Consider the following 22,439-nt stretch of genomic DNA (forward strand, 5'->3'; position numbering starts at 1 on the left):
ATACATTCACAATTCTACCACCCACTCCCCCAACCACCCCCAACATCTTTCCTCACCAATTCTAATTCTGGAAATACGAACTGATCCACAACTTGGTTATATTAATCAAGTTAAACAGATGTTTTCCTATCTAAATAATTAACAAACTGCCCATCCATACCTTCCTCAGTCTGTACATCAGACTAGTAACTGGTCCAGGCTATAGTGAAATAAGTGATTAGAATATATTGTAATGGTGTGCAGTATGATCGGAATTTTAAAATTAAACCTAGGCTTTATTCACACCCAGACTTTGAATACATAACACCACCTGATATAACATTGCACAGAAAAAAACAAGAGACATATCACTGACAATTTTTTTTTTTTATTAACACCAACTGTATCTTAAAACAAAAAGCACAACGAGTATTTCAGGGAAGCAGTTTGACAATTAGTTCGATGACCTTCTCCAAGTGAACTGAAGCCACACTAAATATTGGATTTATGTTAAAATGAGGTACAGCCCATTCCTCTGAATGCTTTATTTTGCAGGGTTAGTACATCTTGGCTCTCTCACTCTCAGGTTAACTCTACCATTTACATTGTCTTTTCCCAATCCCCCCCCACCCCCAGTTACATGCCAGTTTGAACCAGTTTTAAGGCTTTCAAATATGGATATATATAAGCACAGGAATCAGGACTGACTTTTGTTGCTATTCTCTAGTGGTATTCCCAGGTTAAGGGGCTTTAACTCTGTTTTCTCAAGTATTAAAGTTATATCTTTTCTTTAAAACAATTTATTTCTGTGCTAAATTGCAATTTAACAGTGAAAATGGCCCCGGGTATACACACCAAAAATTCATGCATCCTATTCTCAAAGGTCCCTAACCCTTTTTTTTTAAATGAAAGCTCTAATACTCTTTTTTATATCTCCTATTTTTATTCAATGTGGCTGTTACTGAGATGTTTCTTCCTCTTTATGAAGGACATCAACGGTTAAACTGAGGCCTAGAAATAATTAAATAAGAATTAACTTGCCTTGGCCAGAGAGGAGGGAAGGAATTACATTACCACAATATAACCAGCAGGCTTGCTTCAGTGTTCTAACTTGTCACCAATCCAACATCATATTAAGACTGCACGATGCCATGTCACTGTCTGCACACACAAGTCACTCCAAACAACACATTTCGTATCAGGTGCCAGTAGCTTTCTGTTCTCTCTCTTTAAGATGAGGTATTAACTACATTCATTTTCAACCAATGTTAATAGGTGACAGGTTCTGGCTGTGAAATATACTTTCAAACTCCCCTCCCCACGGCAAGGCAGTGGGGTAATGCTGGCTCAAGGGGTCTTTTGATCACACGGTGGGGTGTGCCCCTTTACGTTGCATCAAAAATTGCTGGATGGCTTCTGCATCGCGCTTTAGCCAGGCTCCGTTCAGCAGGACGTTCTCACATGACTGTTGGATGGTTCGCTCTGCAGCAGGGGCTGGATGAGTCTCAAAAAAGCTCTGAAATTCAAGAGACAAGGTGATGATGACGATATGTCAACTTGCACACAGATGAATTTCACTGGTGAAAAATTAAATCAGTACCGAGACTAACACTGTGGCTCACAAAATGGGGACAGTGTAGCTTTTATCTTAGAGGACCCATGCTCAAATATTGGAAAAAGCTTCAAATTTACCATCAGTTTTCAATTGCAATGTGTGTTTTGGCACCATAGTTTCCAGATAACAGGAATAGAGAGTTACTACATTGTAATTTGTTTTTAAAAGAAACTATATTATCTAGTTTTCTTTTGAGACTCTAGTCAGATTTTAAAATGGCTGCTAATGAACAATGAATGAGGAAGTTGACTGCTTCCAGAAACATCTAGCAATTAACAGGACAAAAGCAAACCCATCAGCTCTTAAAATGTGAATCAGAGATAGTAGGAACTGCAGATGCTGGAGAATCCGAGACAACAAGGTGCAGGGCTGGATGAACACAGCAGGCCAAGCAGCATCATAGGAGCAGAGAGGCTGACGTTTCGGGCCTAGACCCTTCATCAGAAAAGGGGGAGGGGAAGGGGGTTCTGAAATAAATAGGGAGAGAGTGGGAGGCGGATAGAAGAGGGATAGAGGAGAGGATAGGTGGAGAGGAAACAAACAGGTCGAAGAGGCGGGGATGGAGCCAGTAAAGGTGAGTGTAGGTAGGGAGTTAGGAAGGGGATCGGTCAGTCCTTCTTACATTGTATTGACATTTCAGTCAAGTAAACATGAATGACTAGTAGACAAGATGTCTACCTCAGCCAGCTCTGAACAAAGGAAACAATCAAATACTTGACGTAATGCAAATCATTCCACAGTTATCTGCTGCAAGGAAAAAGCAAAAGCTTTTGACAAGAGGATGTAAAAATCCAACTTGTTAGCCTAATGTCTGAACTCAATGCACTGACTGAAGTTAAAGCAAAATACTTTGGATGCTGGAAATCTAGAACAAAACAAAAGTGAGAAACTCAGCAGGTCTGACATCTTGTGTGGACACAGAAACAACAGTTAACATTGCAAGTTTGATGCAACTCTTCTTCAGTCCAGATGTGCTAAGTTTTCTAACACTGTTTTAAATGACACAACTGAAACTGCTGGTTTCTTTCATTCGCCTTTAACTTGACGGCTTTGTCTGTTAGTCTGTTACACCTGAAAGGTAAGCAGCCTCAAGCTTAGCTAAATGCCTGCCTCTGCTCTCAAAAGTCTGATCCCTGAAAATAAACCAGTGTTTCACCTGCAAAGTGAACCAATTTCAAGTTTACAAATATGACACTTTCATCAGCAAGTCAACTGCACTGAACTCCTACAAAAGGTTGTTGTGTACAGTCAACTGAAAGACACTCAGCTCAACATAGACTTAGCGGACTCTAAATCACAAACTAATTCTGATGTAAAATCACAGATGTACAGCATGGAAACAGACCCTTCAGTCCAACTTGTCTATGCCAACCAGATATCCAAAATTAATTTAGTCCCATTTGCCAGCATTTGGCCCATATCCTTCTAAACCCTTCCCATTCATGTAACCATCGAGATGCCTTTTAAATGTTGTAATTGTACCAACTTCCACCACTTCCTTTGGCAGCTCATTCCATACAAACACCACCCTCTGTGTTTACCCCTCAGGTCCTTTTAAATCTTTCCCCTCTCACCTTAAACTTATGCCCTCTAGTTTTGAACTCCCCTACCCTGGGAAAAAGACCTTGGCTGTTCACCCTATCCATGCCCCTCATGATTTTATTATCTTTGGTTTTCTCTTCTTTCTTTCTTGGATACATGTGTAACAATGTGGCTTGAACCATTCCCGTGTTTTGAAGGTACTGATGGGTGCAGCACGGTGGCTTAGTGGTTAGCACTGCTGCCTCACAGCACCAAGGACCCAGGTTCGATTCCACCCTTGGGTAACTGTCTGTGTGGAGTTTGTACATTCTGCTCGTTTCTGCGTGGGTTTCCTCTGGGTGCTTCAGTTTCTTCCCACAGTCCAAAGGTGTGCAGGCTAGGTGGATTGACCATGGTAAATTGTCCGTGTTCAGGGATGTGTAGATTAGGTAGGTTATGGGGGATGGGTCTTTGTGGGATGCTCTTGAGGGTCTGTGTAGACTTGTTGGGCCGTAGGGCCTTTTCCACACTGTAGGGATTCGATGATAAACTTTACTTTGGTTAACCCTTAAGAATTTTCTGTGGGCTGTTTCTAATTAAACTTCAAAAGGGTCCGGGAAAACATACCACTGCTTCTTCTTGGAGAGGGGAAAAAGGAATAAGAAAATTAAAAAAAAACACATACTTCAGGTCTGGCTAAAACAGGAAGAATAATTTATTTAATGTCTCCTTCTTGTCTGTGCCAGCAAATGTAGCAATGAGTGCACTGCAAGATCCCTCAGACAGTATTGTTTGATATGAGGGATTTAAAGCGACAAATATTAGGATGGAAAAGTCTGGTGAGCACCAGTCAAAGTGCCTGCTCCTTCTTGGTTAAATTGTCTGTACTTATAGTAGTCAAACAATCCAACTGTACTGGGAAAAGCTATCCCATCATGGATCAGCACTGTTATGCCTCACAATGAGTTATTTTTAGTTTAGATAAAAGTTAATAGGTGATGTAAATGGAGAACCTATACCCTCCCAAGAGGGTGGGTCTGGAAGTCTTCTCGTTTCTGAATGTTCCGCAGACAGTAGAAATAGCTGAGAGTCTTTGCAATTGCCAAATGTGAGACAGAAGCAGAGTCAGTCTTCACTTGATTTTTCAATTTTTTTTCTTTCCTTTCTAAGATGGTCCTGGAAAGGAGTATTGACCCATCCTCTACTCAACGTTGCTCTCTTAGCAGCAAGACCGAGATAAGGAACTCAACATTGCCAAATCAAAATGAGGACACTGCTTGCATAGAGGAAAAGAAAATGTGGATTTCCAAAAAACGGTATACTCTGGTTATTGCTAATAAATTAGTCTGACCGAGGGATTTCAAATCCTTAGGACATGTTATGTATGATTTTCAAAAATTATGTTGCAGGTGGTACATTTTAGTGCATATTTATGATACGTGGTGGCTCCACCAATCTTATCCTTGCTTAAAAGAAAGTCCTAGTTTTTCCTTGTTGCAAACTGAGAAATATCACATGTTGAGGAATATCCTATTTGTGCACTTTTATTCTTTGGTTTGGGAGTAGCAGTGATCAGGTTCTGTTCATAATCATTTAAACACATTTAAAATGAGATTTAAAATTCATTTGTGGAAATAATATATACCATGATGAATTTATCATTCTGTCACTTAATCTGCAGTATTCATGTCCATATGTTAACAATGCAATTGGAATTTCATAATTGGAAACACCTTAGGTACAACAGAAAAACTTGGGGAGAAGGCAGGGAGTGGCACTGGTGAATCGTTCCTCTAAAGAGCCCAAATGACAACAATCGAATGGCTGTAACTATTCTGTGATTATGAAGTAATGATACCAGCAGAATCTGGATAATGTTATTTGTATCCAGAATTGTTCTGAAGATTGGGAAAGGAGACAATTAAGAAGAAAAAGGCAAAATATTTGACCACAAGTAGCTTAATGAAACCTGCTGGATCAAGAGTATTAGCTCCCAGTTAGGAAATGTATATACTAACAACCAAAAACATGAAATGGAGTATAATAAGAGTTAATATAAAGGTTAGAGATAACACAGCTTTCTGCAGTCTGGTCAGCCTCACATACTAATGGAACTTTTTGCACTTGTGCTCAGAAATTTATACAATTCCGTTCAGCTGCTGAGTCATTTTAAAGGTGGATTTTACACAAAACCGTTTCCTTTTTCAACAGAGTTTACGGCAGCAAGAGAAACATCTCATGCAAACTGCCTCTGGGAAACTCTGCAAAACAAAAAAAATCAATAAGCAATTGATGGAACCATTAATCATTTTACAGTCTCAGTAATTCCCCTTCAGTTTAGACAATTAATTCCATTACAAGATAATGAGATTGCTACAGTTCTAAGCATCCTTTTACAACTGGTTAGAACTCTCAGTATGTGAAACTAGGTAACAAACTGCACTAGGCTGCGATGACTGAACAGTAACTGCATGTTTTAATGCTTCACTTACCAATAAGCAGCAAAAGTATAATTTGATCAATCTGGTATGCCAGACCCTCTTCATCCAATTAATTCTTCACAACCCACTTGAAGTTAACAGATGGAAGCAGTGCCCCCTAAACTGTGCAGGTCCTTCTCCAAAGTCATTTCTACATCCCTCTTCAGGTCAGTTGTTTTTTTAAATAAGAAGGTTTACATATGGCGGATATACACACTCATTGGCACACAGTCTAGGATCCCAGGAAAACAATGAAACGTTCCTGCATATTGCCTACAAACATCAACACAGCTTCCTGGACACTCGCCGGCAACTACAGGCACGGTCTCAGGGTTTCCCCGTTATAGAACTGATGTAGTTCGAAGGGGTCCCCCACCCCCACTTGGGGATTTCAAATCCATTGCTTAGGGGTCCAAACACGATTCACCAATGTATCACAATGTACTTTACAGAGATACTGGCAGGTATGAGGATTCTGTAAATTGCTCAGGCCTGATCATTTAGCAATGCTCTGGTTTTGCTTTGAAATGAACAGGAGGCATCTAGGAGTGATGGCACACTGTAGTCAAACTCTCAGTAGCAAAACAGATATGAAGATAACAAACTGTTATTGTATTTGTATGCAACTAACTTTTCCATTTCGTTCCTTGTCCCCCATCAAAAATTCAACATTTGAGACTGATGAAACTGACACAAAACTGGTGAACATTAATCACCACGGCTTGGGATGGGAATTGTGGAACATTTACAGTTAAGCCCTAAAAACTGACAAAATATATTACATGCAAATAATTGAGAATTTATTTTTACCTTTATGTCAGCAGCCATCTTGTCACCAGCAAAACCTTCGACTGTTAGCTAAATTTGGGAGGTAAAAGATCAGTTAGTAAGTGGATTACAAAATATCTTTCTACTGAAGAAAAAGGAATCAGAATTTAGTTGAGAAACTGATCCTGTTGCCTTATATTCTGGAGATAAGGCAAAAAAATCTAATCTTCATTTTATTAAAAATGGTACAACCTTACAACTATCAGAATAACTAAGTGGAATTTTTCTGGGTAGTCTTCTGAAGATAGGGTAGTGTTAACCATGGCTTAGTCAGCAGCACGCTCAACTCGAGAGTCAGAAGGCTGTGGCTTCAATTACTACTCCAAAGACTTGAACACAACATCTAAGCTGATACTCTAATGCAATACTAATGCAGTTTCAGACTGACACACAAGATCCCATGTTGCAATTTGAAGGAGAGGAGGGGAGCTTCCAAGCCTACTTTAAACCCTCAATGAAGATCATCAAAACAGATCATCACATTCGGGTGAAGACAAACAACTGCACCTCCTACACGATAACTCTCAACACTGGAGCCCTGCAAGGATGTGTTCTCAGCCCCCTACTCTAGTCCCTGTACACTGACTGTGTCGCCAAATTCCGAACGAATGCCATCTACATGTTTGCTGACAGCATCACCACAGTAGGACGGATATCAAATAACTGAGTCAGAATACAGGAAGGAGATAGAGGGCTTGGTGTCATGGTACAATGATAACAACCTCTCTTTCTTCAGAAAGAAAGGAGGAGAACACACCCCCCAGCTACATCAACGGAGCAGATGTTGAGAGAATTGACAGCGTCAAGTTCCTAGGAGTGACGATAACTGACCACCTGTCCTGGACTTCACAGATAGATGCAATGGTCAAGGCGGCATAACAATGCTTCTTCTTCCTTCAGCAGCAGCTTAGGAAATTCGGCATGACCCTAATCAACTTCTACAGATACACCAAAGAAAGCACACTATCCGGATACATAGTGACCTGGTATGACAACTGCACTGCCCAGGACCGTAAGAAACTACAGAAAATTGTGCACAGCCCAGATCATCACAGAAGCCAATCTTCCATCCATGGACTCCATTTACATTTCTCATTGCCACGGAATGGCTGCCAACATCAAAGACCCACCCCACACCGGTAACGCTCTCCTATAACCTCTTCTGACAGGAAGATACAGAAGCTTGAACACACACATCAACAGGTTCAAGAACAGCTTCTTCCCTGCTGTTTTTGGACTCATGAATGGACTCTCTAGCTTCAAATAATGTTGATCTTGATCTTGCCTCATGCATCTCCTATGCAGTTTAACCTATATGCTTCACTTTGAAGAAGAACCCTATGATCTCTATGACCTTGCTGACTATGATCTGCCTGTAGTGCTTGCAATCAAAGCTTTTCACTGTACTTAGATATATATGACTACAATCACAGAATCCCTACAGTGTGGAAACTAGCCATTCAGCCCAACTGCCTCTCTGAAGAGCATCCCACCCAGACCCATCTCCCATGTCTAACCGACCTAACCTAAACATCCCTGGGCACTATGAGCAATTTAGCATGGCCAATCCACCTATCCTGCACATCTTTGGACTGTGGGAGGAAACCGGAGCACCCAGAGGAAACACACGCAGACACGGGGAGAATGTGCAAACTCCACACAGACAGTCACCCAAGGCTGGAATTGAACCTGGGTCCCTGGTGCTGTGAGGCAGCAGTGCTAGACCACTGAGCCATTGTGCCACCCTGTTTGAAACTTATTAATCTGAAGGAAACAGCAAAGATTGAAAACTCTGGGCCTCCTGTAAATCCTGAGGGACCTTCTACTATGGTGGCTTCATGTGCAGCTGTTCAGCAGGTCACTAGAAGTAGCTGTTGGTCCTGGGCTTGTTGACCAATCTATTGTTCTGAGGTTCTCTGCATCGTTGTTGCCCCACAACAAACACAACAATAACCCCTGCTATGGCTGGATACATCGGCCACAATTCCCATTAACTTGTGTGAAGAATATAAGAAGCAGAATGGGTCCTTAGCAATGTGAGCAATCAGTATTTCCATCACTCTCAAATGACGCTTAGCATTGTCATCCCTATATCGGGACATGGGAGACTTCAAAAAGGAATGCCGAAACCATGGAATACCTCTACAAGGACCTATGATAGTGGGACCTTTTCAATGAATACAGTAGAAGTCATATTGTGCAAATACAGTAGGAAATTATAAGGGCAGCATGATGCTGATACCTTGTCCTCGTACCCCACATTACCCCAAAAAGGCAATACAGCATAGAAAAGCATGTTGGTGAATATTTACAGTTCAAGATGAGAGGAAATCAGTTCTGTATCCTTGTGCAACATATCAGATCTTGAAGCCACAGATGCCATTTTTAAGGTCACCTGTGATTACTTCTGTTATAGAGAGATGACTGTCTTCAATCTGCAATGACCAATGACGTGGTTAAGACTGCTTGTGACACTGCATGCATTTACATACTCCTGGCAGGGTCATGAAAGTAAGGTCAGAGTGGAGGAACCAGACCAAAGCAATCCAAAATAAGTCCTCAGTGGCGATTCAGATAAAAGATGTTTGTGGGACAGCTGTGAAGACAGATGAAGGCTGCAGAATAGGGAGATCCCCAGTCATCTAGGTTTTCTTGCCACTAGAAATGGATCTACGTCTGTCAAGGACCATGTATCTGCTGATGTGCAATAGCATTTCCATATTAAAAGATGTCTTGCACAAGGTATGTACCTGAAGGAATACCTGGGAAACCCTCACTCAGAAGAAACTGACCTGGAGGAACCTCCTATAATGAAGGGAAATAATTCTTTGAGAACATCTGTCAGCAACAGAAGGTATGGAAAAGAAGTATGAGAAAGGAATGCCAGTGATCTCAATAATCAAATCAAGCTTACAAACTGGCTGCTATGTTTACTGCAATGCAACACTAAATACATTTCAAAAATACTTCTTTGCCTGTAAAATGCTTTGGGTACTTCCTGAGGCTGTGAAAGGCAATGATACAAATGCAAACCTTAGCTTTATGTTTAGTAATCCTCCGTTAGAGTTACTTGCAACCACCACCAGATTAGCTGCTGTACAAGACAATCCTTTCTCAACCACTGCCTCACCTCTACGTTTGATAGGCTTATTACTAGCGAAGGATTTAACTGTCTCCAATCCAGGAAGATGGTATAGTTGCCATCTTCATTCCTTCAGGTATTGCATAACCATCACACAATCATCAGATCAGACTACAGCATATTAAGCACCATCTCACTTTCTTGTAACCTTCATCGAAGAACTCTTGGTTCCTACATCTCTTGCCCCCATTTTACCTGCTTCCATTGATAGCTGTGCCTTTGATCGACTTAGGCTGTTCCCTAGAATTCCCTCTCTAAATCTTTCTTCCTTCTCTGTTTCAGAATCTCCTTAAAACCTATCACTTTGACAAAACTGGTTACAACTGCAAATATTTCATTTTGATTCAGCACTTTTTTCCTAATTACATGCCTGCAAAGTGCCTCGAGATGTTCTTCCTTGTCAACATTGCTTTGCAAATGCAGATAGTTGTTTAGGAGTGCTCCTCGATTCCTTTTATGTGCTGCCCAATCACAGTATATTCCCTGGAGAAATGGAGACCCCAGTCAAAACTCTCCATTAGGGTGGCACGGGGCTCAGTGGTTAGCACTGCTGCTTCACAGTGGCAGAGACCTGGGTTTGGATTCCACGCTCGGGTGACTGTGTGGGGTTGGAAATTCTCCCCATGTCTTCGTGATTTCCTCCGTATGTGCAGCTTTTCTCCCACAGTCCAAAGATGTGCAGGTTAGGTGGATTGGCCATGCTAAATTGCACAGTGTCCAGGGGTATGCAGGCTAGGTGGCTTAGCCATGGGAAATGCAAGATTACAGGACAGAATCATAGAATCCCTACAGTGTGGAAACAGGTGGGTGAGTCTGGGTGGAATGTTCTTTGGAGGGTCAGTATGGACTTGATGGGCCAAATGGCCTGTTTCCATGCTGTAGGGGTTCTATGGTTTTAAGACTCACAACTCTACACAGCACTATACTGCTTGACTGTTTATCCAACACCAAACTTAATGAAAATAAATTTTAAACGTCATTTGCATCATTCCCTACCCATCTAGGTCTCTTTAAAAATACTTTTCCTGGGATATGGTTTTGATAATGTTCTCCTACAGGAAGGTGGTTAGAAGAATTAAAGCACATAGGATAGGAAGTAATGTACTGGCATGTATCATCAATTGGCCAACAGACAGAAAACAGTAGAAATAAATGGGTCATTCTCGCATTGGCAGGCAGTGATGAATGGAGTACTATGAGGATCAGCACTTGGGCTCCAGCTGTTCACAATATATATTTATGATTTGGAAGGGGAGTCCAAAATACATTATTTCCAAATTTGGGATGATACAAAGTTAAGGGGAACAGTATTGTGAGGAAGCTACAAACCAGCTTCAGGAGGATTTGAACAGGCTTAATGATTGGACAAAAACATGGCAGAAGTACAAAATCTGAGGTTTTTACTTCAGTAGGAGAAACAGATGTGCAGAGTATTTAAATAATAAGAGGTTGAAAAGTGTAGACATACAAAGAGACCTAGGTGTCCTTGTTAAAAAGTCACTGCAGGCTAACATGCAGCTGCAGCAAGCTATTAGAAAGGCTAATGAAATATTAGCCTTTATTGCAAGAGGATTTGTGCACAGGAGTAGTTAAGTCTTGCTTCATTTGTGTAGGAGCTTAGTTAGACTGAACCCGCAGTACTGTGTACAGTCCAGTCTCTATCTCAAGATAGATATTATTGCCATCAAGGGAGTGCAAAAAATGCTCATCAGACTTGTTGACTGGGTGGCAGCACTGTCCTATGAGGAGATACTGGGCAAACTGGAACTGTATTCTGGAGTTTCAAAGAAAAAAAAAGAGATTATCTTTTTGAAACTTGTAGAATACTTAGAAGGGTTAGACAGGGTAGATGCAGGCACAATGTTTCCCCTGGCTGGGGAGTCTAGAAACAAGGGAAACAATTTAAAAAAAGGGAGATGCCACTTAGGTCCGAGATGAGCAGAAACCTTTTTACTCAGAGGGTTGTGAACCTTTGGAATTCTCTACTACAGAAGGCTAAGGATGTTCAGTCTTTTAGTATGTTTAAGATAGAGGTTGATAAATTCCTGACCACCAGTGGCATACATGGGTTATTGGGCGAGATGGGTAAAAGGCATCGAAATGTTTGATCAGCCGTGATTGTGTTGAATGGTGGGACAGGCTCAATGGGTTAAATGGCCTACTCCTGTTCCTAAAATTAAATTCAAAGCTCTTGTCTTAACCTAAAAATCTCTCCAATTGAACTGACTGCTGTTGCTTTTGTAACTCTCTCCACAGTCACTGTAACCACTGTGGGGTCTGGTCTGCATTGATCCCTGCACTTTTGCTCCATCAAAAATGGCAGTGCCTTCAGCACTACTGGTCCAAACCACGAATTCACCACTCCGCCACCCATCCAAACACCTTTTCAATGTCCATCATCCCCAGGAGCTTCTGCTCCTGCTTTGTTGAAGAAACACAAGACTGTCTTGGCAGACAGTCCAACAATAAGCAAGCTCTGCCAACCCGCAAACATCATCCCCCTTCCCTCAAACTATACTAAGTGCTCAGAGCATTGCTTTATTTTCTACTTCACTAAACATTTGGAATGATAGCAATTTGCGGGTACTATATAAATCTAGATTAGCGCTCAACTAAATCAGTGTTAATGGTGTTTCTTTGTTCTTCTTTTGTTAAATGTGTTTCTTTAATTTTCTACTTTTTAGTAAGGGGGACTGTAATGTTTAACTTTTTAAACTTTGTTTTCTTTATTTTTCTGCTTTATACCAAGATTCTGTACCTAGGTACCTTTGTTCCTAAGCTGGCACTAAGTAGTGGCCTGTAAACTTTTCATTGTGCTTACGTGAGTACATGTGACAATAAACCTAATTCAACTCGACTGAGGAAGCAGTGGCACAGGCTAAGACAGGGTGCAAGCTAGAGAAGGATTGCAACTGAATTCCATGAGTTCTCAGACAGAAAATAACTCTTATGGTTGGGTAATCTGCTAAGGGACTTGCTCCCCACATATACTACCTTCTTGAAGGGAAGGTAATGGTGAGTAAAATAACTCATCATGCTGCCTGCGAGTGGAAACACGTCTGCAAGTCTGTTCCGATATTCCTTGACAGAAGTTATTTTTTATAAACTTGGAGGCTGTATGATTGCGTTGTAATATTAAATTATTCTGATAGAGTTTAAGAAAAAAAACACATTCCTTGAAATCACGACCAAAGAAAAGAACTTGAGAAATATTTTTAAAAGGCATCTTAAATTCCTTGAAGCTGAAGCTTCTGCTGTTCAGTCCTAGTTGTTGAGATCACAGATCTGTCTGCTCCGTTAAAGAAACACAAGACTGTCTTGGCAGACAGTCCAGTAATACCATGAATGGAAACATAAGTGTACAGTGATTCCGATAATCTGCAGCAAGCTCAATTTGGGAATCTACATTCCAGCTATGTTTCCCAGCTCCTCCTCTTATAGGACACTTGCAGCAGAAAAATGTAGAATAATGCTACATACATATAAAAATGTAATAGTTCAGGAATGGAATATGATAACTATCAAAACACTGCACTTTGATGTGGCAGGACATCATTTTAGGGTTATCCTTCTCTGCAAGGCCAGTTCTCTACCTCAACCACATTAAGTACCTGACTCATCATTATGAAGTGGTTTGAACAGCTAAATATTGCTTCCTTCAGGAATATAGAGTCCTTGAATTGAAAAAGTAAAGGCATAATGGACTTAGGGCAATCGAGAACATTTTCTGTGTTTACCTTGATTAATCGTGCTATTAAAAAGCCTCCTTGATAGCGATTGTACAGTTCTTCCCAGTTATCTTTTACAAATTTCCAGGCAGCTTTCCTACCCATTAAACTTCCACCTGATACGCCACCGAGTACAAAAACTGTGTCCTGGGGACGAACCTCTTCCTACAAGAGCAACAAAAGCACTGTGGTTAACCTAAAAATAATCTTTTTATTTTTAAAAATATTTTTCTTCCTTTGCTGTGAATCAATTCCACGAAGGCTAAAGCACTGTGTGCAGAAACAAACCAAACAATATATTTATAGCTCATTGGCTTAAACACCTCTTCATTTTTTCATTCCTTCACTAAAGGTAATGACTTTGGCTGAGGTATGGTCCTCATGACCCACAGCAGTCTGTGTCACCTTATCCAAGTGGGCCACTTGTCCCTGTCTAGATCCAGACAATAATTGGTGGTGTTTGTTCAGTTGTGGCGGGACATCGTTGCTGATGGTATTTAGCTGATATTCACAGGCTTTGCAGCAAAACACACTACAGCAGCAACCAGCGTCCCTAAAAAGTGAAGAAAGTGGGTATCACAAGTGGTTTTCCCATATTACTCATCTTCCCTATCTCAGAGGACTCTGGTCCCTCAGCTGCTTTTCCTAAATGTGAGCCAATCAACATACAAATAGGATTCATTAACTTGACCTCCTTCACATGGTTTCACAGTGCGTTAACCACCAAGTATCAGTGTGCAATGACTTCCAACCTTACTTCATAATTTTCAGTATCAGAAATAAACATGAAACACAGGAGACATGCTTTAAAGTTGTCCATCTGTCTGGTAGCTATAAAGAATAAAGTTAGGACATACTGCGTGAAGACAAGAATCTGTTTTCTATGTGGTCAGGGGAGTTGGTGAATGACAAAGAGGGAGCAAAGAAAGAATGATAATTGCCTTCATGCTGGTTGCCTCCCATGTTCCCTCTCATGATCCCTCTCAGACTCAACCAGCATTTGGTTTAAAAGCAGAACAACACAAAGACAAAACCACTGGTTCAAGGCAAGAAATGTTTAATTTTCTTATACCATGTTCAAGACATTTTATAAAACCAATTCCGTGGGGTTTGAATTCGGCTATGATTTTATTTTTTGGATAATATTCAAGGTTTTGCAAATCCCCATAATCAGGACCAGTGCTTTACAATCTAGAATCAGTTCAAATTCCACTGTTATTGCTTAGAATTATTTTAGGTATCTGAAATTCAGAATGTTTGTCTATAACAATGGAGGAAAAAACCAGTAGCTTTGCCCATATGCTGAATAGCACCCAGGTTAAAACAAAAGAATTGAAGTGGTTAGGTAACACTTTACTTAGCTTTCAAAATCCTGCAGATCTAAAAAGAGGAAAGACTGTGGGAAGTAGTGAAGGCGAATAGTATAAAAGCATTTAAGGGAAAGCTAGACAAACATAAGGTGGAAAGAAATAGCAGGTTGTATTGCTAGAATTAGCTACATGGGGGTAGGCTTGCATGGAGTATAAATGACAAATAGATCACTTGGGCAAAATGGCTTATTTCTGTCTGCAAAGTGTTTGTAATTCCAAAGTAAGGATTTCTACAGCTTTTTATCTTCTCCAAGTCATCACGTCCATAACTACCAATTCAAATCTTGTCAATCTTCAATGGCTTGCATTTAAGGAATCAGGCTTTGGATCAAGCAGGGCTCAGGTGCACTGGATAATTAAACCAGGATGTACAGAAACAATTTAATCTCCTTTGAGAAGTCAAGCATTCTGTCTTTGCTCTCATCTTTTTCATTCTAAACTCATGTCTACATTTATAATGTGAATTGTCAAGATAACTATTTCACTTTATATCTTCCCATCAGCAATTACATTAAGAGTGGCTCACTGTGTAGACTTGGGTAAGGTGAATGTCCTATAAAAGTGGGTTTCAAAGTTTATAGAGGAACAAGTTGGCAGGAAATGCAAGCAGATGCAAATCCATGAAAATTTGGAGGATACACTTCGTACATACAACGGGGGCCCAAGTGCAAGGTGCAAAAAGGAAAGTATTACAAGAAGTAATTGTAACAAAGAGGAACCAAGTACTAAATGCAAAACTTGTAAAATGTACAAGCAACAATGCCAATTAAATTGCTACAAGGTAATGACGCTTTATATTAGTGACAAAAAGTAGTGGTGAAAATGACAGGTAAAATGTGATAAAAAAAGTGACTTTAATACATTACAGATATAAATCTACACATATATCCACTAAGTTTCTGTACATGCAAATGTAAGCATAAAATCAAATATAATTTTCAAGCAGCAGCAGTAAAGGCAGGTAAGCTCATGCAGTGGGGCAGTGATATCAGTTGTTCTAGTTTGTGCACTGCGTGCACAGAGCAGAAGGATCCATTACCATTTACAGGGGCAGGAATCTATAGCTAACTCATCTACCTTAACTTAAAACCCACTATTTAAGATGTCAATATGGCAAACAAGGGCTAAATCTCTAGGGCTTTTTTTCATAATACAGCTGCAAATGAAAACAAACTATAAATCCCACTAAAGTCCAGCTTAATGAAAAGAACAGAATGTACCACGTACAATAATGTTTTTCCAGCATGTTTATACTAATGTAACTAAGAAAGTAAAACACAAATTTGAAGGTTATTGCAGTAGTCAAGTTTCCAACAACACTATTTTTTCTTTGATTTACTCTTTTCAAAGCGTAGTCTGCTCACACCCCCTATAAGCGCATCTCCTGTTAGTGGATCATCTCATCTCGGTGGTTCATTCATGGAGAATACCGTGGCTGAGAATGTCGCACCCTCCCAGCTGGTGGTGAGCAGATCCTGCAGGGAAAAAGAGTGACAGAAAACCTGTGGTTTAGGCCCCTGAGCAGACCAGCCAGTTAGAAGAGTGTGCATCAGGGGAAATGGCACAGACATGGGTCTGACAGTTATTACAAGGGAAGTTGTTGGTGGATTTGGAAACTTGGGTTATTTTCTATTCCCAAGCATCCTGAAGAGAGAGAGTCTGAAACCAAACACACTTCTCTAAAGAAGTTTGAAAATGTTCCTCAACAACAGCAGGAATGAACCTTCTATGGGGCACTCTAGCTTAGTTTGTGCTCAGAGAGATGCAGCACACAAACCAACAACTGGTAACTGTTAAGTTTAAATTGAACAGAATATTTCCTGATGCTAGATTTGATGGGGGAAATTCAAGCTTAATAATATTAACTATGATGTAATTTCACTTGAATTTTATCAGCAATATAACTGTATATTATCAAGGTAGTACTTGCAAATAGGACTAATTTCTGATCTTCAGTTTTCGTTCTTAAAGAGACATACCAATCAAATGTTAGGAACTTCTCCATGCTTAGTTAAGTGGAACAGGATAGGGACCAGGATGGGGAAAGTTTAAATTGTCAGCTACGCTAATCATTACTGGCATCTATAAACTAAGCCCTTTTCTCAGAAAGCTAGTATGCACTAGTTTGAGAGGTGACAAGATTAATGCTAATACAGGTTTAGTTCTTTCCACCATTTTCATTTACAAGTAACCATGAGCATTTCTCAGTTAAAAGTATTGATTAACTCGACTTTGCATCCTACAATTGGTTAAATGACTGTGGCTGCAGGAGGTTTCATGAGTGGCTCAAATCAGGTCTGGGTCTTAAGAGTATCTGTGGTGCCATGAACTTGTTCTTTTGGAACCTCATGTAATGATTCTGCAAATAAAAGTGGGATAGGGAGAAGTGTCTTATGTATCCTGAGGTTCTCTATCAAAGTAGTGTGCAGTTTTGAGATCCATGTATAGAAAAAGGGAAAGAGGAAGTACAGGAATTAAAGATGGTTTACTAACTAAAAACTTTATGGATGGGTAAATCCCCTTGTATCAGTGCCACATCACAGCTCAGCAGAGACTGAGAGAATGAAGGAAAAGCAGCAAAAGAATCAGGCACTACAAATAGAATAATTCATTTCTAAAGATACAAAACTAACAATCCTTGAACTGCCAAAAGATAAAATGTGAATTAAAATTTAAATATTCATTTTTAAGTGAAAATTAAAAGTACTGGAGATTATTATAAAATATGACTAACACACAGCTCAGTGAAGGAAGTACTAATTGTGAAGGAAGGTATTTATTTTCAGATATGAGGGTATTTGTGGGAAGTTGTCACCAGTTACACAATGAAGTCCTGAAGGATCTTCTCAAGCGTTTGAATTTCATTTGATGGAAATGCATGCAGGTAGGGGACAGAAGATCTTCCTGTGGCCTTTCCGTTGTGCACTTTGGTCTCACTTGCAATTTAATGCACAACAGGAAACTGCAATGGAAGTAACCTGGACAATCATTTGATGGATAGTAAGAAGTAACATACCGACATAGCAAAGGTCAAAACCTTCTGAATGAGGTCAGGGTGTGAGATAGCACCCAATAACCTTTCAATTCGGACCTTCTCTTCTTGTAGATCTGCTTGATTATGTAGCTGTAAAAAGGAAGGGGGTTTGATTAGTCTAAATAGCATTTGAAAATATGCATTTTATAACTTTCTATGCAATTTCCCTTCCCCAAAAGGACTTCTGTTCATGCAGTCATCTTCAATGTGACCAAGAACGAGCATGAGATTTTCAATTTTCCATCTTATTTTCAAATTTAGCCTCTGTACTCACCTTCCAAGATATTAAAATCTAGAAGCACTGAATTATACAGCCCATGTTGTGGCTATTTGGCACACTACAACTCTCAATTCTCAAAGAGCCATCCAATCCACTAACCTTACCACCCACTTTATTAAATTTTCCTTGTTCATGTTTTTACCCACTTTCCTTTGAAAGCTATTACAAATTATGCACCTATCACCATTTCTCATTGTCCAATCTATGCACTAAATCTTTTGAGCAAGAAAACTTGACTTCTTCCTTTGTTCTTTTGATGGCATTATTATGCCTTCTAGTTACTGATTCATGAAACAGTCGAACTAGCCCTTTTGGATTTAGCTTACTGAAACTCCATATGGAGTACCCCCAACACATCTCTTAACTTTCTCTGTTCAAGTAGAAAAAAATGATCAATTTACTTATCTTTCCATACTAACTGATGGAAGCTTGAGATTTTTTTTTTGAGGAAACAATAATTTGTTTTCAGCCCACAGCTCACACTAAGCATCAGTGTTAACAATTTTGGTTGGTCATGATTCTAAAATTCATTATAGTTTATTTGATGTCAGACTTGGTTCAGGGCAGCATCATAAATTAATCAGAACCTTGTGGGTTCAAACTCTACTCCAGACCTGAACATGAAATCCAGGCTAATTCTCAAGTGACCTGCTGAGGGAGTCATTCACGTTTGAAGGCCCCATCTCACAGCTCAGACATTAGACATGGCCAATCCGAGATGAACAATGACATTGTGGGCCATCACTCCGCACAAGTCGGATTCTACTATAAAATAGCAACTGTACATCAAACCCTTATGACGGATTGAAAGACCTCCTGAGAATTTGACAGATGCATTTATAAATGCAAGTTCTTCCTCATTAAACATTGAAAGACATTTCACAATACAGAATACAATAACAAAAGCATTTTTCTTCTTGAAGGATTCTTCCAAAATTCTAACTTTTCTCTCTACAAATTCTGATTGATCGCCCCTTGCACTACCTTTTCCCCATGAACTGTATGCATGTTGTGTCTGTCAAAGTTTTATCATTTAAACTGCACAGGCAATGTGTAATAACAATTAAATCCTGTGGATGGCGCTGTCATCCTGTATATCTGCAGGCAGTCATAAACATATAGAAATTTTGCATGCAGCGAATGTGCTAACATTAAACAGCTGTAAAAATGAAAACAGGTTACCAACCATTTATATGAGGTGGAACCATGCAATTGATGGACAGTGCCATCCATGGGTACATGTGGAAGGTATGGTCCCTGACTTTAGTCTTGATCTTATTTGATCAGTTTGAGTTTCAATTTCCAATTAAGAATCAGAATTGAGCTCTTTTATTTCACTGAGAATCTCTACAAAGTCCTTCCTTGTATACCTTTCAGGATGGAGGCTGAAAAGTCCATTTTAAGGAAACATTTTTGAAAATACTCATTATGTCCGAAGGATGATCTTATAGCATGTTTATAAAATCATGAAGGGCACGGATAGGGTGGATAGCCAAGGTATTTTTCCAAGGATGGGGAGTCCAAAACTAGAGGGCATAGGTTTAAAGTGAGAGGGGAAAGATTTAAAAAGGACCTGAGGGGTAACTGTTTCACGCAGAGGGTGGTGTTTGTATGGAATGAGCTGCCAAAGGAAGTGGTGGTGGTAGGTAAATTACAATATTTAAAGAGGCATCTAGGTGGGTATATGAATAGGAAGGGTTTAAAGGGATATGGGCCAAATGCTGGCATGTGGGACTAGGTCAGATTGGGATGTCTGGTTCACACAAATAAGTTGGACCGGTGGGTTTGTTTCTGTGCTGTGTGACTCTATGAACATAAGTCCTAATTCATTTTATTAGTATACAGAGCAGTATTAAGAACAAGCAGTGTCAAAAACAGAATAAAATTTCACTGCTTTTGATCTGAAATATTCAAAGCAATTTAGCAAAAGGCTTTTTGCAGCAATGGAATTTTACATCACACCAGCCCCTGATATTTATGTGACAAAGCAAACAGAGTCCTTGAACACTTCAGGTACAATGTATTCCCAGCAGTTAGGCAGTCTCAATCAAAATGGCAGCATGGCTGTAAATGACCAGATTCTGCAGGAAGAAACTTTAGATTGAAAACTTTGAGCTAGACAAATTAAACAAAAACTACAATTGAAAGTTATAAAGGGACACAAAATCATTTTTTAAACTTAAGATCATTCCCAGTTTCCTTCCTTTGTTGAAAACGTCAACTCCAGTACAGGCTGTGCCTGACACCCCCGGTCCAATTGTGAGCCCTGAACAGGAGCAAGAAGCTATTTAACTGCCAAAGGCAACACAGCTGAACTTAATTCTGTCTTAATAATTATGTCCTTCCACAATTTAAAAAAAAAAAAAAATCATACCCTTCCCGGGCGCTTGTGTCATAGTGGCAATGTCCCTACCCCAGACCGGGAGGCTGGGGTTAAAGTCCTACCTGCTCCAAAGGCATTGATAGCATCTCTGAATAGGCTGATTAGAAAAACAGATTAATTTAGAAAACATCATATCCATCCAATGAGGTCTCTTGTGGTGCAACAGTAATATCCTTAACTCCGTGCTAGAAGATCTAGGTTCAAGTTCCAACGGCTCCATAAGTTTATCACTAAAGCCCTCAACAGGGAGATTAAAAATATATCACCTTCTACTGAGAATCACTGGACAGTGATCAGTGACATAAACTTTCGTCAGTACTCATCTTGGGCACTTCAGGCACTGCTGGCTGTTTCTAATGTTGATCTGATTAAGGTTATTTAGCTCAGCACAAAATGTGAATCCTAAGTGGGATCTTCCAGCTCTGCATTGCTTTGGAGAAAACTGTGACTTGTCATAACTTTTTAAAAAAATTAAATGCAACTATGCTAAAACAGAAAATTATTATAAAATGTTATCAAAGTTTTAGGTATAGAAGCAGCCACTTACCTTTAACATTGTATCTAGCGTTGTAGAGTCTCCATGCTTCAGAACTGTTAAATATACCTGAGGAGAAAACATAAAACAGATGATTTCCTGTTTGAACGAATACAAGTTGTCCTTATTTATTTGAAAAGGACACAACAATAACAACTTTCCATTTCGTACGGAACCTTGATTATGAGCCATAACAGAGGGATTCCCTGGTGGATATTTGAAAAGCAGGGATTCCACAGTTCTTACTGCGGAATACAATAGTAACAGATCAGACACTACTTTAAATTTCAGGCAAAGCTAAACACAAACATAAGTTGCTTGTAACAAAGAATTAGTGAGTTTTACATTGGTTCAGTAAAAGTACATTCAAAAGGATAAAATATATACATGTTTTAAACCTTACTCCATTGGCTGTAAAGTGCTTTGGCACTACATAAATGCAAGTTTCCCACCCCACCCCAAGTCTTTTGTTCAGATATTAAAATAGATTAGCAAAAGTGGTCGAGTGGATTAAATAAAACTGCAGAACTTGTTTAAGAATGCTCTTATTTTATAAGATTGTAAAATCCTGCAGAACTTGAGATGTATCCCACATTCCATGAAATGCTTGCAGATATCTTACAGTCTGAGAAATCTGAATTTTAATATTTTATTTTCAAATTTCTCCATAGCCATGTCCTTCTTCATTTTTAAATTTTCCTCCACCTTCAGAAGGGATCGATCATTTAAAGCTGACAGTTGTGTATATTTGGAATCTTTTGTCACAGATCATTGTAGACACTCAAATGTCAAGCACATTTAAGGCTGAAAGATTGATTTTTTTGGTTCCCCAGAAAAACAAATGGGTTGGAAAATGGGAAAGTGGAGTGAAGTAGAACATCAGCCACAATCGTATTGAATAGAGCAGCAGGCCCATATACAGAGTCATATAGCACAGAAACAGACCCTTCAGTCCAGCTCATCCACACTGACCAGACATCCTAATTTTGACCTAGTCCCACTTGCCAGTATTTGGCCCAAATCCCTCTAAACCCTTCCTACTCGTATACCCATATAGATCCCTTTTAAATGTTGTAATTGTATCAGTCTCCACCACTTCCTCTGGCAGCTCATTCCATTCACCACCCTCTGCGTGTAGTAGTTACCCTTTGGGTCCTTTTCAATTTCTCCCCCCTCACCTTAAACCTATGCCCTCTATTTTTGGGCTCTCCCAACCTAGGAAAAAGAGCTTGGCTATTCACCCAATACATGCCCCTCATAATTTTAAACTTCAAGAAGATCACACGTCAGTTTCCAACGCTCCAGGAAATAAGCCACAACCTATTCAGCATCTCCCTATAGCTCAAACTCTCTGGTCCTGGCAACATCCTTGTAAATCTTTTCTGCACCCTCTCAAGTTTAACAACATCCTTCCTATAGAAGGATGACCAGAATTGTATGCAGTATTTCAAAAGTGGCCTCACCAATGTCCTATACAGCTATAACATGAAATCCCGACTCCTATGCCTTCATTGATCAGAACTTTGAGAAAACACCTTCTTCAC

The 22,439-nt window shown here is 39.7% G+C and overlaps 1 protein-coding gene across 2 annotated transcripts in view; it reads right to left on the reverse strand.

The window, feature by feature from the left end:
• Positions 1-347: 347 nt before the first annotated feature.
• Positions 348-22,439, reverse strand: part of npepps (aminopeptidase puromycin sensitive) — a 139,258-nt gene continuing 117,166 nt past the window's right edge. Inside the window, exons 18-22 of one of the 2 annotated variants that reach the window (XM_048614467.1) lie at positions 20,908-20,964; positions 17,680-17,787; positions 13,303-13,458; positions 6,406-6,453; positions 348-1,495 (exon numbers count right to left, since the gene is read on the reverse strand). In XM_048614467.1, coding sequence (XP_048470424.1) covers positions 1,343-1,495; positions 6,406-6,453; positions 13,303-13,458; positions 17,680-17,787; positions 20,908-20,964 — 522 coding nt within the window. In that variant the 3' untranslated portion in view covers positions 348-1,342. Of the gene's footprint in view, positions 1,496-6,405; positions 6,454-13,302; positions 13,459-13,496; positions 16,139-17,679; positions 17,788-20,907; positions 20,965-22,439 lie in introns of those variants that run through there. The other variant, XM_048614468.1, reaches the window with a different exon arrangement.

This window comes from Rhincodon typus, chromosome 30 (assembly GCF_021869965.1).
Source record: "Rhincodon typus isolate 14 chromosome 30, sRhiTyp1.1, whole genome shotgun sequence".
Lineage (NCBI taxonomy): Eukaryota > Metazoa > Chordata > Chondrichthyes > Orectolobiformes > Rhincodontidae > Rhincodon > Rhincodon typus.